This window comes from Helianthus annuus, chromosome 4 (genome assembly GCF_002127325.2).
Source record: "Helianthus annuus cultivar XRQ/B chromosome 4, HanXRQr2.0-SUNRISE, whole genome shotgun sequence".
Classification (NCBI taxonomy): Eukaryota; Viridiplantae; Streptophyta; class Magnoliopsida; order Asterales; family Asteraceae; genus Helianthus; species Helianthus annuus.
In genome coordinates this window covers 14,437,041-14,454,744 of record NC_035436.2, presented here as the reverse complement: position 1 = coordinate 14,454,744, position 17,704 = coordinate 14,437,041, and the positions used below count along the sequence as shown (strand labels likewise).

Genomic DNA, 17,704 nt, shown 5'->3' with positions numbered 1-17,704 from the left:
GGTAAAAAAATAGATGAGTTTTTATAAAAAGGGAAGAGGGGTTATAAAATGTGAGAGAGATATGAGATTGTAGTGGGTGAAAAGTTGTGAAAAAATATGTAAAAGAGGTGAGTATTTATAAAAGTGGGAGTGAATTGGGTGTTTTTTTTGAAATTTTACCGTTTGAAAAATAAATTGAATTAGAAATTATTTTTTTTTTATAATAACGGCTACTTTTGGTCTTGGGCCCCACAAAATGTTCCGTCGCCAACGTCTAAGAATCGACGGAAAGGACGGGGACCGGGGGGAGGGGGCGGTTTGGTGTTGGGAACGGGAGGGAGACGGACCCATACCGCATAGCCTGAAAAACTATATAGGCACATGGGGTGCTGACAACTAATAAGAAGCTATCCCCTTTGGCAGCAACCAATTCTACGTCCATGTTCTGACTTGGACAATTCCAAATGATTAGTTTTAATTTTAGTTTATGTACTTGCTCTAATTTGAATTTAAGTAGTCATTTTAATTTTATTTATGTTGTGGTTTTATTTTTAACTTATGTAGTACTTTTAATTTTATTTATCTAGTTATTTAAATTTAATTTATCAACTCGTTTTAAATTTTAACTATGTTTTTGTTTTAATTTTAGTTATGTGTGAAATTTAAATATAATTTTAAGTTTTTAATAATAAATTTAAGTTTAAATATTCCAACAGCTAAATTCTAAATTGTGAAAATATGTCGTTGGTGTCATTCAAATCCCTAAATAATAAGCTAAAGTAAGTAGGGTATTGAATCTACATAGAGTATGTACTCAGAATTACATGTTTTATGTTATTATTTATTCTAAAACTTTCATCTCTTGTTTGATCCTGTTTGATTGTGAGAATTTTTTTTAAATAATATTTAAAGAGTAAAGCGCAATTTGCGTCCTTGTGGTTTATGGACGCCATCAAGTTGAGTCCCTGAAAGAAAGCTTTGGAAACTTGAGTCTCCGGGGTTTCCAAAACTCATCACTATTATGAGTCCTTGTGGCCAACTGCCGTTAGTATCTTCTGTTAACCGAGTAATGGAATATACTGTGTTTGAGGGGCAAAATGGTATTTCCAAGTTCATGAGATTATTTAAATCAAAATTTACAAAAACATAAAGGGCATGTTTGGCTAAGCTTTTTGACTTCTACTTCTCAGAAGGACTTCTCCTTCTCAAGAAGTCACAATTTGTGACTTCTCCTTTTCTCCTTCTTAAAGACAAAAAAACCTTGAAAAGTCTTTTTCCTGCTTGTGTTTGGCTAAACTTTTCTCATCTGCCTGACTTCTCAATAATGTTGGCTAAGCTTCTCATTCTCTCAAATGGACTTTTAGCTCTATATAAGTCAATAAGTCATTTTGAGAAGAAATCCCAAACACCTCCAAAGAACATAACCAAATACAGGGACTAAAATGACATTTAACTCTTTAATTTTTATTTAGATGATTAGTGATAGCGTATTTTTATACATAATTGGTGTGTTAAATATAGTTTTTATTTTTCTACCTCTTTATCGCTAAACATGAAACAACGGGCGCCATTCGACAACTATGGCTCTGATTAGAAAGAGACGTTTAGCATGTTGTTGCCAGTTGCTTTCTTTATGGTGGATTTGGAACCCTAGTTTTGTGCTTTTAGTTAGAAATGGGTTCCTGTGTCTATACTATTTGAGGGGTAAAATGGTATTTTCAAGTCTTTTCTTCAAAAACTAACTGGGTTAAACCTCAATTAAAAAAAGTCGTTAGGAGAAAATAAGTTAAAAGTTGTGACTGTCACAAAACATTTTGTTAGTTGGGATTATTTTAATCCAAATTTATGAAACATAAAGAGCATGCATAACTTGTAATTAAAAATTGTCTTTTTTTAAAAAAAAATCACAATTATGTTCAAAATTACCAAGTATAATAGGGATTTTAATATAAGTGTTTTATTGGATGTTAGAGTGTTGAAAGTTGATAAGGGTTTTGTTAATAGATGTGTTTAGGATATGTCTAAATCAAAGTTTTTCATCAAAACATAAAGCCTGCAAACTTGAAAAATTTGAATCGATATTTCAATGTCGTCAAACGACAGTGTAGTTATGCTTTGTTGACTGTCGTTTAATCTTACGAACGACGACAGTGAACTCTTCATATTTTTAACTGTCGTTTGAAGATGTTTCAAACGACAGTAGACTTTTTGTTTAAAATCAACTGTTGTTTGTTAAACCAAACGACACTAAACCTTTGTTTATTTTAAATGGACTGTCGTTTGATCTTAACTGTCGGTTACGACAGAATCTGAAACTCCAACTCAACAGCCAGCATCCGAACCAATTGAAGAACAACCTCAACAATCAGCTTCCCAATCTCAATCTGCACCAGTTCAACAACCACAATTCATGGGCGAAGAATCATCGGCTGCAAGAAAGTTTGAAGATGCAACCGACAATGAAGGAATTGTGATGATTCGAGATCAAATGAGTGAATTCTGGGGTCAAACTCTTAAACAGATTAGATTCATAAACGAAATCCGGAAGAGAATTAATGAGCAAGGTGCAGAGATCAAGACGTTAAAGGATACTACAACTGCTCAAGCTGCTGAGATCGAGAAGTTAAAAGCTGCTGATGTTGCACATACGGCTGAGATGCCAACGACTAATATTTATTTTCGAGCTGATTTCAAGCAAGCTTTTTTCCGGCTATTTTAGAGCGATATTTGAACAACCCGTGTGTCAACAGTCAACCCAATTCTTTTGACCCATTTTACCACCCGATCATTTTGCCACATCTAACCCTTTTATTGTACAGACGGGGAAGGTTTCATCTCAAACCGACATAATTTGTGTCCAAGGCTACAATGTGAAGAAAAGTGTTGCATCAATTCTTGAATCCATTTTCAACAAACACGGTGACATTGCAGCTGAGTGCGTATTTAAACCCGTCTCTATGAGATCATCTTTCCTTGAGATTGTTTGTGAAGTCGTCGGTCGAATTCAAACCAATAATGACATTGATAATATTGAAGAAATAGAGCAACAGGTGTTGGCTACAGAGGCAGCCAACATTAATGTGTCATGGCTTTGAGCTCACTTGGATGTCATCCGCAAAAGGAAGGAGGCCCGCAAGAAGTGCGGTTTGCTTATGGAATTGAGAGTGAACACGGTTGTGGTTGAAAAAGCCGCCCAAATGGATCTGCGAGAGAGATGTGTGGAGCTCATGGCTGCGCAAGAACGGTTTGAAGAGGCTGAAAGATGTGTGAGAGTACTCCATCTTGTTAACAATAATCTAAAGGACAGGATCTTGGAATCCAAAGGTAATGTAGACTCATTGGCAAGACAACCAGTTTTATAGGCCAACTAGATCATGCTAGGATGTGTAATAGTTACAATATTGCCTGAAAAAAAAACCTTATATTATCTCGAATCAAAGGTGTAGAAGGCGCAACTCTAGTAAAACTGTTGTACTTGAAACATCCTTTTCTCCTGCTCATTTTGGAAAATATTTATAGAGCGTTTCGGGTTTATTATTTTAATGTATAGTAAAATCCTTGGATGTTTCCTTTTACAGGCAGTTTTCTCTAACAAGTCTTAGCCAGGGGCGGACCCACATGATGCGGGTCGGGGTCCACGGACCCCAATGTTTTTTTAAAAAAATAGTAGAACCGGTATGTAAATTAGACGTGCTCATTTAGACGTTTCATATCTTTGTATATCGTTTGTTAATCATTGTGTGTGGGTTTCGACGCCATAGTTTGATATATTCACAAGCATATCAAGATGTCTCAAGACTTCTCTAGCAACTCGTGCCACCATTATTGGATATGCATTAAAATTAGTCGATTTGATTGCGTTTTGCTAACCGTTTTGTTAATTCATATGCGTGTCAGTTAATTACTTGTTCAAGTTGATTAAACATCTTGTATAAAAGTCAAGAGTCATAGAACCAGGTATAAAAGTTTCCGGGTCGGTTTGACTGGTTCGGGTTGGTCGGGTAAGGCAATATCATCATCACATGGACATAGTTTATGGCCATTTAAGATTTCGACATGATCATTAAATGGAACCAAGTATTAAACATGGTGAAGCCAAACAAAAACTTATGATCCTAATTACATGACAACTTAAAAAAATCTTTTTTAAGTGTTTTAATTAACAATAAGCCATTTGTGACGAAGGTTTGGAACAAGTGGAAGCTGGATGGGCATAATAAAACGAGTCTTAACTCTTAAGTTTGGAACAACCAACGGTAGATCCAAGATTTATTTTCTAAGGGTGCGGATGAGGGATTCAACCATATTTTCAAGAGGTGCGATCGGGGTTTTTGCCTAAAAAATACATTAAAATTTATTTTTTCAAGGGGTGTGTCCGCCCACCTACCCATCAACATAGATCCGTCCCTCGAAACAACACATTAATAGACATTATGCTGTAAAGTATAATATGTAGGCTAGTAGGGGGAACTTAATTCATCGTTTCCATTACCACCGCAAATAATCGAAAGTATTTAGATTTAAAGATTGTAAAATGATAAAATCTCACTAAGTGCTTATTAATACTCAATACAATGATATTCTATATTTCTATCGTTTAGAAACCTCAGTAGGTATCTTCATTATCAAACATGTTTTTTTTTTTATAAGATTTTGTATAGTAATTTTAATATATGAGTGATAATTAAGAAACATTTAAATACATAACTATTAGTTTGATTCAGGAAGAGATAACTATAGAACTCATTTACAATTGAAACTACTAAACCCCTGACAGTCTCATATTTTTTTTTACTCTAGTATATTAAATCGAGTTGTCAAGTCCTCGAGTCCCGGTGGGCAGTCAACGAAGCTCGTCAACGTTGCAAAGGATCGGTGTCGTCTTCCAACAAAAAAGAACACCGTTTGCCTCGTCACGGAGGACTCCGGAGGGGGAACCCGTGACCAAGCTCCGACGTGAGAATAAGTAACCTTGCCGGAGAATGAGGAGCTTATTCTGACGAGTATGTAATCGCCGGAATATCCTCAATGGTGTGAATTCTAGGCAGTATGCCTTTAATGTGATCCGAAGGAATGTTCGGAGTAAATGCAATGTGAGTAATTAATGAGAGGAAGGATCGAATGCATACCCCAAATGATGTTCCTCTTCTGCTTATATAAAGAGCTTAACTTATCTTCTTAGGAGATACCGCCCATCTCATCTAACGGTTTGATCAGGCCTTTGGGGAACTCCGACACACAAGTCTGAGCCCCAACGGCTAGATGATTCACTCATTAATGATGCCAGCTGCTGGCGAAGTACTCTTTCCGGCGATACACTCTTTCTTTCATTTCGAGCAATTAATGATATCTCTGAGATATCACATCCCTTTTTCCCGCCACATCTCACAGTCTCTTTTAAGAGATAAAACCGGATTTGGGCCTGTAGGCAACCTCAACTAAAATGGGAGCCCAAGAGGAAACCACTGAGCAATAAGTGGGCCTCGTCGTCACGAGTAATGAATACTAGACAATTAAAAAAATTAAAAAATTCTAAAGATATTTGTCCAGTAATTGAGTCACTGTTCCATACGCGTTGAAGAGGTAACCGCTAATTGGGCCTGAGGCAATATGTTTGAGCCCAATGATAAGGATCCACAACAGCTTTAGTTTAATCTTACAAAATGTTGTAAGATAAAAAAAGGTTAAAGGGTGTACCTATTGGCACACCCAAATGCCTATATGCACACCAAAAAGGTTTTTTCTTTTGTCCTATATGCACACTCTGCAATGTCGAACTGTGGCCAAAGCGCGGTGTTTTGATCCGGTCAACCAGACAAAAGACTGACGGGTCTGTTGACCGGACCAAAATGCCGAGCTTTGGCCGCGTTTTGGTCCTGCCAACCAGACAAAAGACTGACCGGGTGTCTAGTTGACAGGACCAAAACGCGACTAAAACTCGGCGTTTTGGTCCGGTCAACAGACCCGTAAGACACCCGTCAGTCTTTGTTTTGTTGACCGGACCAAAACGCCGTGCTTTGGCCATAGCTCGACACTGAAGGGTGTACATATAGGACAAAAAAACCCTTTTTGGGCTGACTATCTACACACCAAGTGTGCAAATAGTCTCCCCTAAAAAATAAAAAGTATAATACAAAATTTAAAAATCTTTCTTAGATGTTTAAATTTATGTTAATATATTTAATATTTTGAATTAATATTTTTCATAATAATCTAATCTTCTAAACTATTTTATGTTTCTCTAAAGTATTTATAAAGATATTTTATTTTATTGTACTTTGAAAATCATTTATTTTTTTATAATAAATTTTGTTATTTCTTGTAAGCAATAAATAATCGTTTAAAAAATAAGTAAAAAAGTTAATGTTCTTATTATTATTATTATTGATGCTTAATATTTAAGAATACAATTAATAGTTTCGTGATACATTTTTGTTATTTCTTGTAGGCAATAAATAATCATTTCAAAAATAAGTACAAAATGTTAATGTTCTTATTATTAATGCTTAATATCTAAGAACAAAATTAATAATTCCTAAATCTATATATAACATTGTTTGTAACTATTGAAATGAATACTATACTGACTTGAACATCAAACGACGATGGAATATTAGAATGGAAGACACTAGGTTAATTACCAAAATTATGGAAGGTCAGTATTATCTTAATATCGTACTTTATTAAAATTTAAAAATCAAATTTAAGATAATGCAAGTTGGTTCAACGGTTTGAATCAGTAGAAATAGATTTACCGCTACTACATACCGGGCCTGTGTCCAGTATTTGGTATTACCGACCAGTTCATACCAGTATTTCAAACATTGTTTGTAACTATTGAAATCGAGGTTCACAACCCAAGTTCTAAGCATATAACATGTTAGTCATGAATTGTGCGTGGATAATATAACTAGGTGCCAGGATGTAACCAGGGTACCCTGAGCTCAAAGGGGTAGAATATCTGAGTCCATGACAAATTGACGTGTGGGGTGGTAAAAGTGTTCACGATTCGGTTTTGACGGTTTTTAGATTAAACTGTGAGAATACTGTTACTAACAGTTTCAAAAACCAAAAACCGAATCGTTGAATCTTAAAACTGAACTACTACTAATGATTTGGTTTTCACGATTTAAGCATAATATCATCAATATTAATAAAAATATAAATAAATTTGAAAATTAATCATTATTTTCTAAAGAGTAAACTGCCAAAATGGTCTCCGAGTTTTGGTCACTTTTACTACTTTAGTGCAAAACTCAAACCTTTTGAATTTGGGTCTCTGTGGTTTCAATTTTGTTGTCATTTTCATCCAAAAGCAAAATCTGGTCAAATTTTTCAGTTAAGATCCAGTTTTTTGTCTTTTTTCTCTCTTTTAATGAAGGGCAAAATGGTCATATTTTTTTAATTTGTTGAAATAAAATGTTAAAAGATCATTTTTGCCCGTCATTAGAATTGAGGAAAAAGATAAAAAAAACTAGATGTTAGTTGAAAAATATGACTAGATTTTAATTTTAGATGAAAATGGCAACAAAACTGAAATCATAGAGACCCAAATTCAAAAGTTTTCAGTTTTAGACTAAAGTGGCAAAAGTCACAAAACATTTGGACGATTTTGGCAGTTTACTCTTATTCACGTCATTTTAAAGTCAAAGTCGGATGTTGTTGCGTGTTGGGGATATAATTTTCTTGTGAGAAATAGAACAGCAGATCGGATCAAAACAAGAACAAGTCAACGGCTAAAATTCATAGCGTTGGAGCATTTGGGTGCTGTTTCGATCAACTATTTTGAGGTTATTTTTTATAACTCGATTCTCTAAATTTATGAAGTAGTGATTGTTTATATGTGGTGGTTTTCTTGATTAAAAGTGGTATGATGTTTGAAAGCTTGTTATTTATTATTTAGTTCGGATAGTGATTTTAGTGTTAGATCGGTTGGTAAAATGTTTGAAATCGGAAAAACTGAAGCTGATGGTGTTTGACTTTTCTAAGAAAGTCAAATTCTGGCTTTAAATCTGATCTAATCCGTAACTGAATCTTGTTTATAAAACAGTCAAACAGATCACTTGAAATCAGACACACATATCGTTATTCATTAGGTCCCAAGATCACCATTCTATAACTTGGTTCAATTGTTTGACTTTGACAAAGTCAACTTTTGCATTTGAAATCAGATACACATATCTTATTAACCCTGGTAACTAAGCTGTAAGGTGTGATTACCAGCTTATTACATATAATAAAATGCACTCTAATTGGTTAAAAGCGTGATCCGTTGTTTCTTTGCAGTCATCTTCCAAGAAAAGATTTGATTAAGTTGTAGAACCCGTAAAGCATAACTCCAATGGCGGCGTCTTCTTCAGCATCATCTGTTAAGGAGAGCTTTCAGTATGATGTGTTTTTGAGTTTTAGTGGAGAAGACACGCGTAAGAACTTTGTGGATCACCTTTATGAGGCTCTTCACCGACACGGTATTCACACTTTCAAGGATGACGAGCGACTCAAACAAGGAGAAAGCATCAACAACCAGCTTTTGAAATCTATTGAAGAGTCAAAGTTGTTCATCATAGTTTTCTCAAAGAAATATGCATCTTCGTCTTGGTGCTTAAATGAACTTGTAAAGATTATGGAATGCCAAAACTCGAACGACCAGATTGCTTACCCTGTTTTTTACGATGTGGATCCGTCTGACGTTCGCAAACAACGTGGACCAGTCGGAGAAGCTCTTGCCAAACACACCAATAAAGAGATCGGGAAATGGAGAGAAGCTCTGACTGAAGCAGCCAATCTGTCCGGTTGGGATTTACGGAACACTGCTGATGGGTAATTTCTTTCATCATTTCTCTATGAAACTATTCATTCTTTTTTAGTTTCTTTCTTATTTTGAGGAAAGCTCAAGCATTGTTGCTATTGATATGCTATTATGTCTTACACTTCGTATATTGACCTGAAATATAACTTTTTGTGTGGGATCTTGAGTTAGCTAACTGAATCTTCTATAATTCATAGGCATGAAGCCAAAGTCATCAAGTTAATAATTGCTCGGATCTCACTTGAGTTACGACCCATTAATGTGAACCTTGATGATAAATTAGTAGGCATGGAACCCCGGCTACAGGACCTTGAGAAGTCTTTAGATATCGCGTCGAACGAGGTTCACATGATAGGGATCAAGGGGATGGGAGGTGCTGGTAAGACTACACTAGCCAGAGCTGTGTTTGATAGAATATCAGTTCACTTTGAAGCTAAAAGCTTTGTTGAGAATGTCAGGGAAGTTTCAAAAGCATCGTTGTCCGGTTTGTTGTCATTGCAAAGAAAGATCCTTTCAGATTTGCTAAATGGTCAAGGAAACGACGTAGGTAGTGTCCATGACGGGAAAAACATGTTGAAAACAAAGCTGCGTGGTAGAAAGGTTCTAGTGGTTTTAGATGATGTGGATCATCAAGAGCAGCTTGAGGCATTAGCTGGTGATCTTAATTGGTTCAAGCCTGGAAGTAGAATTATCATAACAACAAGAGACGAGCAAGTGTTGATAGCACATAGAGTGGAACGGATTCGTGATGTCAGTCTATTATCGCATGAGGAAGCGATTGGCCTCTTCAGTAGGCATGCATTTGGGAAAGATCTTCCAATTCAAGAGTATGAAAAGGAATCACAACAAGTTGTACAATATGCTGCTGGCCTTCCCTTGACAATCAAAGTTTTGGGTTCATTTATGTGTGGTAAAGACAAGCCTGAATGGGTGGATGCATTAGAAAGACTCAAAACAATACCATTGAAGGAGACTCTTGAAAAATTGGAGTTAAGCTATGCAAGTCTGGAGGATGATTACAAAGAAATATTCCTCGATGTTGCATGCATATTGAAGGGGTGGGAGAAAAACAAAGCAATAAGTATGCTTGAAAGTTGTGGATTTCAGGCTAGAATTGGTTTAAGAGTTCTTGAGCAGAGATCTCTAATAACTTTTCATGATGATGTTAATGATCTTTACTTGAGCATGCATGACCATATTGAAGAAATGGGCAAGAATATCGTACGTCGTTTGCACCCAGATGAGCCCAACAAACATAGCAGATTATGGATTCAAGAAGAAATTGAAAATGTATTGGATACAGACTTGGTAAGAATCAGATTTACTTGTAACATGGAGATAACACAATTTTTTTTACTTATGACATGAATTATTGTTGAATTACAGGGTTCTGAATCAACAAGGTGTATACATCTAAAGCTCTCCCCTAATATTGTTTTGGAAAGTCTTGGAAACATGAAGAATCTAAGACGCCTTATTGTAGATCAAATAGATTGTGATGACTTAGGGGAGATTGATGAAGTAGATCATATAGATAACGACTGTGATGACTTTGTGAAGATGGATGAAGTTGGTCAATACTTTCCAAATGCATTACGATACTTGAATTGGGAATATTATCCTCATGGGTGTTTGCCCAAAACCTTTCAAGCAAATAATCTTGTTGAGCTTCACATGTCTAACAGCAGAATCGAACAACTTTGGGTGGGGGGAAAGGTAGGATGATTGATTAATAATTTTAATTTATTTATTGATCAGTTATTAGTATATTACATTCTTTTTGGTGTGATATTAGGTTCTTAAGAAGCTCAAATCCATTACACTCTCCTGCTCAAAGTTGAAGACCCTTGACCTTGGGTTGACTCCGAATCTTGTGAGGTTAGATCTTTCATTTTGTGATGATTTGGTAGAACTTCATGTGCCAGTTGGATGTTTAAAAAGGCTTACGTACCTAAACCTCCAGCAATGTAACCAGTTGAAATCTGTTTCGTTTATCAAGGATTTGAAATCACTAGAGTTTCTTAATGTAAGTGGCTTACATCTAAAGGAGTTCGAGGATATAATCCTGTGCCACTCCAACAGTAATCTGCGAGAGCTTCATTTTGATGGCAATGATATAAAAAACCTGTCTTCATCAATTGGAAATCTACATAAACTTGCGATGCTATCCTTCAATAGATGCGACAAACTCAAAAGTCTTCCAGGAAGCATCTGTAGTTTACAATATTTAAGAGTTATTTCTCTTGTAGATTGTGGCATAGAGGAATTGCCTGAGGACGTTGGCCAGTTGGAGTGTTTAGAAGAGCTAGATTTAACATGTTCAAAAATTAAACATCTCCCGGATAGCATTTGTAAGTTGAAACATCTTAAAAATCTCATTCTAGATAGTTGTAAAGTTTGTAAGTTACCTGAGAATTTTGGTCAAATAGATTCATTGAATAGACTAGGTCTAAGATCAACCAAGATAAGAGATGTTCCATCCAGCATTTGTAAGTTAAAACATCTCAAGGAGCTTTACCTTTCTAATTGTTCTGGACTTGAGAAACTACCAGAGAACCTAGGAGATTTAGAAAGTTTGTATACACTAAGTGTAACATCAACCAAGATAAGAGATGTTCCATCCAGCATTTGTAAGTTAAAACATCTCAAGGAGCTTTACCTTTCTAATTGTTTTGAGAAACTACCAGAGAACCTAGGGGATTTAGAAAGTTTGAATAGACTTGTTGATACATATTATGTGGCCGCGACTCGGTTCGGTTCAACTTGGTTTTGACACGGTTAGGTTCGGCTCATGCCCGACGTCACGACATTCCTCTGTCGTGCGCCCCAGAGTTCGACACGCGAAGCACGGAGAGCCGCAAGCATTCCCGAGATGCCACATCACCATGACATCATCATGATGATGTCATGATGATGTCATAAGTTGACTAAAGACTTCAAATCTTCAAATGTGAATTACGTGAAGAAGCATAAGCCAATCAGAACACATGTTGGACTTCATGAACTGGGCCAAAGCCCAAATATTGGCGAATTACAATGTAGGTCGACGAAACTGAACTGTTTCGTCGACATCATCTCTATTCCGTCAAACATGACTCACTCAGTTTCGCCAAGAATTAATGTGTTTCTTCAAGATTCTGATTCGCCAAGCTGTGATTCGTCAAGACCCATTATGATTCGTTGTGCTGTGACTATATATATAGACTGTCTGTGGATAAGAACACAAGAGAACACATTGTAAAACACAGAGAGCATATTTGTGAGAGCACACACACCACTACAAGAAACAGGCACCTTTAGCGACGACACGTGTCGCCGCTAAAAGTCCTTTTTGTCGCCGCTATTGCCTTTTAGCGGCGACATGTCGTCGCTAAAGGGTCGCCGCTATAGATCGGCCGCTATTGACCCCCTGTCGTCGCTAAAAAGGGTGTGTCGTCGCTATTGCTAATGACTTTTAGCGGCGACATTTGTGACTTTTAGGGGCGACATATGTCGCCACTAAAAGTAAAAAAAGGAAAAAAAAAATAATTTACTGCTATTTACATTGTTACCCACATACAATTACATGCACATTTTTTAAGTTTTTCCTAAACATACATGGACCAAAATGCTCACAAGCAAAAACTGCATTTTATACCAACCACGCGGACAATTTATGTAGCTTACTAAAAAGAAAATCAACACAAAAGCATTGAGGCGACGCCCACACATATAATACCAAAAATGACCTAAATACTCTATTATTAAAGAGCAGAAGCATTTTCTAGCGATATTTCTGATAATTAGGACTGTACATGCAGCTCGCAGCATAAGCTATCAGGTTTTCTGGTTGAGGAAACCGACTAGCCAAATCTGCACAAGTCGTAAACAAAACAATTTAGGAGGTGAATAAATGAGCCGATTTTGTTAAATTACCAGTTACTTTACCAAGTTCATATGCTTTGGCTGCCACGTACCTTGGCAGCAATATGAGCCGAAATCTTTCTGTAGGTCCCTTTTCGCGGAGGATTACGAACCTAAACCTTGTTATACAAACCTGCTAGCGAGTGCGGAATCCAAGCTAGCAAGCAAACCGAGTTAATAGCAAGTAGAGAAACAAACACACAAGTTCACCGATTAACACAACTTGTATTAATGCAATGAGGGTTCGGTTACAAGCTCAATGTTTACAGAAATGTTCTATAAACTCTCTAAGTGTGTGAGTGTTTCGGACAGGATGCTCTCAACTCTCTATCTCTCGGTGTGACTATCTGTGTGCATCTCTATCCTGTCCTCAACACTGCATGGGTATATATACCCATATACAGCAGGTCTCCTCGAAGGATTCGATAGATGGTCCGAAGGATCATCTTTCGGATACAATGCTTTCGAAGGATAAGCAGGGACCTCGAAAGATCATCTTTCGAGGTCTAATCATTCGAAGCATATCTTTCGAGCACCTCGAAGGATCAACATTATCCTTCGAGGTTATCCTTCGATTCAGACAAACATATCAAACATATTCCAACTGTTGGCCAAGTCAATCCGGAGGATGGTTGACTTGGTCAACTTACAGACTACCAAGGACATCGTTTACATACAGACCGAATACAGACAAAGTACAGACACAAGTGCACCAACAAACTCCCCCTTGGCTGTAGCTTTGTCTTTATCTTCTATGGTTGTAAACTCGTCTTGAACTTCGACGGTCTTTGGTCTTCGAGTTCTCAAAACTCTGATGTCCTTTCAAGTCTTCAATGTCGGAGGATCTTCAAAGTCTTCACGTCTTGAAAGCAGAGAGTGTATCAACAAACTACCCGTATCATGTAAGAAGTGTGTTGACAAACTCCCCCTTAACATAAGCTCCCCCTTGAGTTATGCTCGTGAAAAGACTTTATCTTTATGAAGTGAGATCCTTGTGGTGTTGATGATGGCCAGCGGCAACTCGATCATCTTCATCTTTTGAGCGCCTTCTCGTCGTGTCTTCATTCCAATGCTTGTCATCGACCATGTTCTCCTAGCATTTAGAATCTGCACATGCAAGAAATCTAAACGCATAATGAGAACAACTGCTTGGAATATAGTATAAACAAATGACACACGAATGACCATGTCACAATCAAACACCGTCCGACAGTTTGAAAGTTTAAATTTGTCAACTTTAGTTTTTAACTTTCAAACATGCAAATTTTTGACCGATTATGAAGATTTAGTCAGTTAGGTTTTCGTTCAGGTTTCAGGCAACGAAGACTCGAGTTCCAACATCGTACGATCGAAAATAAAGTAGAAATAAAATCTTTTTTTGGCTTTTATAAAGTTTAAATTAAAACAAGCCTAAAATCTTTTTGGTATTTTTGAGATTAAAAGACAACAAGTTAAAATCCTTTGAGTGTTATCAAACGACATCACCGCTAATGTCGTGCTGATATGCACCAAACGACGAAACTGTTTAAAAGAAATAATAAAAGTTAAGCAGTAAATAAATAAATATATACAAACATTCTTTTTGCGAGTTTCGAGGGTAAGAGAATCATATCAGTGTACGGTCATGCCAAAGCACTCTTGTTGTTCAGTTAGTTAATATTAAGATAAGCATCCTATAACAATTATCGATATTGTTGTCCACTTAAGCTCAACTTATCAGATGTAATCATGGCGAGGGGATACGTTAAGGTATGATTTATACTTACCGACCGGTGTTCATCCACATCACGACACATTCCCGTATCAAGGTATGCACGAGGGTTCATCTTACCGGTGAGTATACCGATTATCATCTGTTTGACCGTATAAAATGTGAGATACTCACTTATTTTGAATTGAAAACAAGCCCTATGTGATATAATCACTTATTGATGAGGAACTTGATTTTCGTATGCATGAGGGCACAGGTGCAAGTCCGTGAACAGGTCAGTACTTCCGTACAGCAGAGAGACGAACTTGACACCCGGATAAATGTGATATTTTATCACTTATTTGATTTGGACATGTGATTGTTTATCACTTATTGAGGTCGAATGCAGTATGTAATATGTACACGTATGTATAGTATCATGGAAGATCTAGACTTGCGTCCCCGTTATTTTTCGGTAAAAGATACAACCATGATACCCAGATGATAAGCATCATAAAGACCGAATATCTCAGAACCTCGGCAATCTATCAAACGAAATTTCGGTACTAAGACCATATGCCAATGAATGGTTCCCACCTGATCTTCAGTCGATTAAGATTTATATCACCCTGCACACTTTAAAATGATTGTGAGCCTACCGATACATCTTATATAGAGCTGCTTATCGTTTTGCATTTAAGGTTTAAAGAGGTTTGGATAGACCACTGATGTACTATCATTTTCTCTTTTGCTCGTCAGGAAACTCATTTTTGTTTTTCTATTGTTTTTGTGTTTTTGAAATTTTTCGATGTTTTTGGATTTTCTGATTTTTGGATATACTCCCCCTAAAATCAATAAACTAAGATAAATTTAAAACACAAAGGTATTTACAAAAATGATTTCCCGATGTTGGTTTTACTCTTGCTTGACCTTAATGCCGTTTACCAATAATAAAAAGTCAAATCTTGATTTGTCAAAAGCTTTGGTAAATAAGTCGGCACGTTGGTCATCGGTGTGGACCTTAACAACATCGATTAGCCTTTTCTCAAAGCAATCACGTATGAAGTGATATTTGATTTCGATGTGTTTGGTCTTTGAATGCTGCACAGGATTTCTAGTGATATCTAAAGCAGCAGAATTATCAACGTAAATAGGAGTAGTTAGGAATTCAAAACCGTAGTCCCGCATTTGTTGTTGGATCCAAAGAACTTGGGAGCAACAACTTGAGGCAGCAATGTATTCAGCTTCGCATGTTGATGTAGCTACACACGTCTGCTTCTTGCATTGCCATGTAACTAGGCGATTTCCTAAAAACTGACATCCAGCCGTTGTGGACTTGCCGTCGATTTTGCATCCGCCAAAATCAGAATCACTGAAAGCTACCAATTCAAAGTTATTATCCCTAGGGTACCACAGACCGGTGTCAGGGTACGCCTTCAAATAACGAAAAATCCTTTTAACAGCAGCAAGATGTGAGGCCTTCGGATTAACTTGATATCTGGCAAGCAGGCATGTTGGGTACATTATATCTGGTCTTGATGCTGTGAGGTACATGAGAGATCCAATCATGGCGCGATAAATAGAAGGGCTAACAGCTTCTCCCTTCAAGTCTGGAGTAATTCCGTGATTAGTTGGCAATGGGGTACCAATGGGCGTTGCATCAGACATCTGGAACCGGCTCAAGATGTCACCAACATATTTAGTCTGATGGATGAATATCCCAGACTCCGTTTGTTGTACTTGTAGGCCCAAGAAGAAGGTCATTTCCCCCATAGCACTCATCTCGAATTTATCCTGCATAATGCGCTCGAATTCCCTACACAAGACATCATTAGTAGAACCAAAAATAATGTCATCAACGTATACCTGTACCAGAAGAAGATCTCCATCTTGTTCCTTGATGAAAAGAGTACAGTCGATAAGACCTCTACGAAAACCGTTCTCCAGCAGATAGTGTGATAAGGTTGCATACCAAGCTCGTGGTGCTTGATGAAGACCATAAAGAGCTTTGTTGAGCAACCAAACCCGATCGGGATGGATAGGATCTTCAAAACCTGGAGGCTGTTCGACGTATACCTCTTCTTCAACCACACCATGTAAAAATGCACTTTTCACGTCCATCTGATAGACCTTGAATCCTTTGAAGGACGCATAGGCTAGAAAGATTCGAATTGCTTCGAGACGTGCCACTGGTGCATAGACTTCGTTGTAGTCGATCCCTTCAATCTGACGAAAACCTTGAACGACTAAACGAGCTTTGTTTCGTATAACAACTCCGCGGTCATCCTTTTTGCATTTGAAAACCCAACGGGTACCAATCTTCTTGTATCCAGCAGGTTTCTCTACTAGTTTCCAGACACCCAGCTTCTGGAATTGTTGCAGTTCTTCCTGCATTGCTTCAACCCAAGCGTTATCTTTCAAGGCTTCTTTCCACGTTCTTGGTTCTTCTTGTGAGACATAACACGCGAAGGACCAATCGTTTTGTTGCCCGGATTCTCGAATAGCTGCATACAAGCCTGCATTGTTGTTATTTCGCAACATGTTTCTTGTTTGAACGCCACTTTGCACATTTCCAATGATGTTTTGTTGAGGATGGGTATTATGAATCCTTGTTTCTGGATTATCTGGAACTGGAACATTTATACCCAGATTGTTGAGGTTAAGATCAACAACCAATTCAAGGCCCGGAATTGACGAAGAGGATGATGCAGTAGTCTCAACTGTTCTATGTGTATCCACTGGAGGAGTACCCTCTGAAGTACCATGAACTGCTGTTGTAGTAGCTTCTTGATCTGCATCTAGAAATTCATCATCCTCTGAAGATTCGTTCAATTCGTTTGCATCATGAAAATCCTCATTGTTGAGAGTATTATTGTTCACCGAAGAAGATGGTTCTTGATTAACAAGAATTGGACGAACCACCGGTGAAACTGTTGCATTGTCACTCTCGAAAAACATCCTAGCCGCAGCATTTTCTTCAACTACTTCAACATTGATCGAATTGAAAAAGTCATCGTACTCAAACATCCAAGGTTGACCCGGATTTTTGACTGGCAAAGTGTGCCTTTGTACTCTGACCTCAGACCATTCCTCGACCCTTTTAGTCTCTAGATTCCAGACTCGTAAGTTAGGGGTGGCATACCCAAGAAAGTATCCATCAATTGCTCTTGCCCCAAACTTTCCATTAGGATCGATGATCGTGCATGGAGCTCCAAACGGTTCTAGATAAGACAAATCTGGTTTCCGTTTTTGAAGAAGCTCAAAGCAGGTCTTGTTGTGTCTTTTGACTGTAAGGACTCTGTTCAATGTATAACATGCAGAGG

At 37.4% G+C, this 17,704-nt stretch overlaps 2 protein-coding genes across 2 annotated transcripts; both read left to right on the top strand.

Annotated features, from left to right (window-relative positions):
- The first annotated feature begins 1,000 nt into the window (after positions 1–1,000).
- LOC110932990 lies at positions 1,001–3,074 on the top strand. The gene is made up of 3 exons (XM_022176238.1): positions 1,001–1,079; positions 2,286–2,617; positions 2,799–3,074. Exons 1-3 carry the CDS (start codon positions 1,001–1,003, stop codon positions 3,072–3,074), a joined length of 687 nt encoding a protein of 228 aa, XP_022031930.1.
- A 4,576-nt stretch (positions 3,075–7,650) lies between these two features.
- Positions 7,651–10,701, top strand: LOC110886841 (TMV resistance protein N-like). The gene is made up of 4 exons (XM_035989750.1): positions 7,651–7,769; positions 8,266–8,799; positions 8,986–10,504; positions 10,584–10,701. The coding sequence occupies exons 2-3, from the start codon at positions 8,321–8,323 to the stop codon at positions 10,154–10,156; spliced, it is 1,650 nt and encodes a 549-aa protein (XP_035845643.1). The 5' UTR covers positions 7,651–7,769; positions 8,266–8,320; the 3' UTR covers positions 10,157–10,504; positions 10,584–10,701.
- Positions 10,702–17,704: the final 7,003 nt, after the last annotated feature.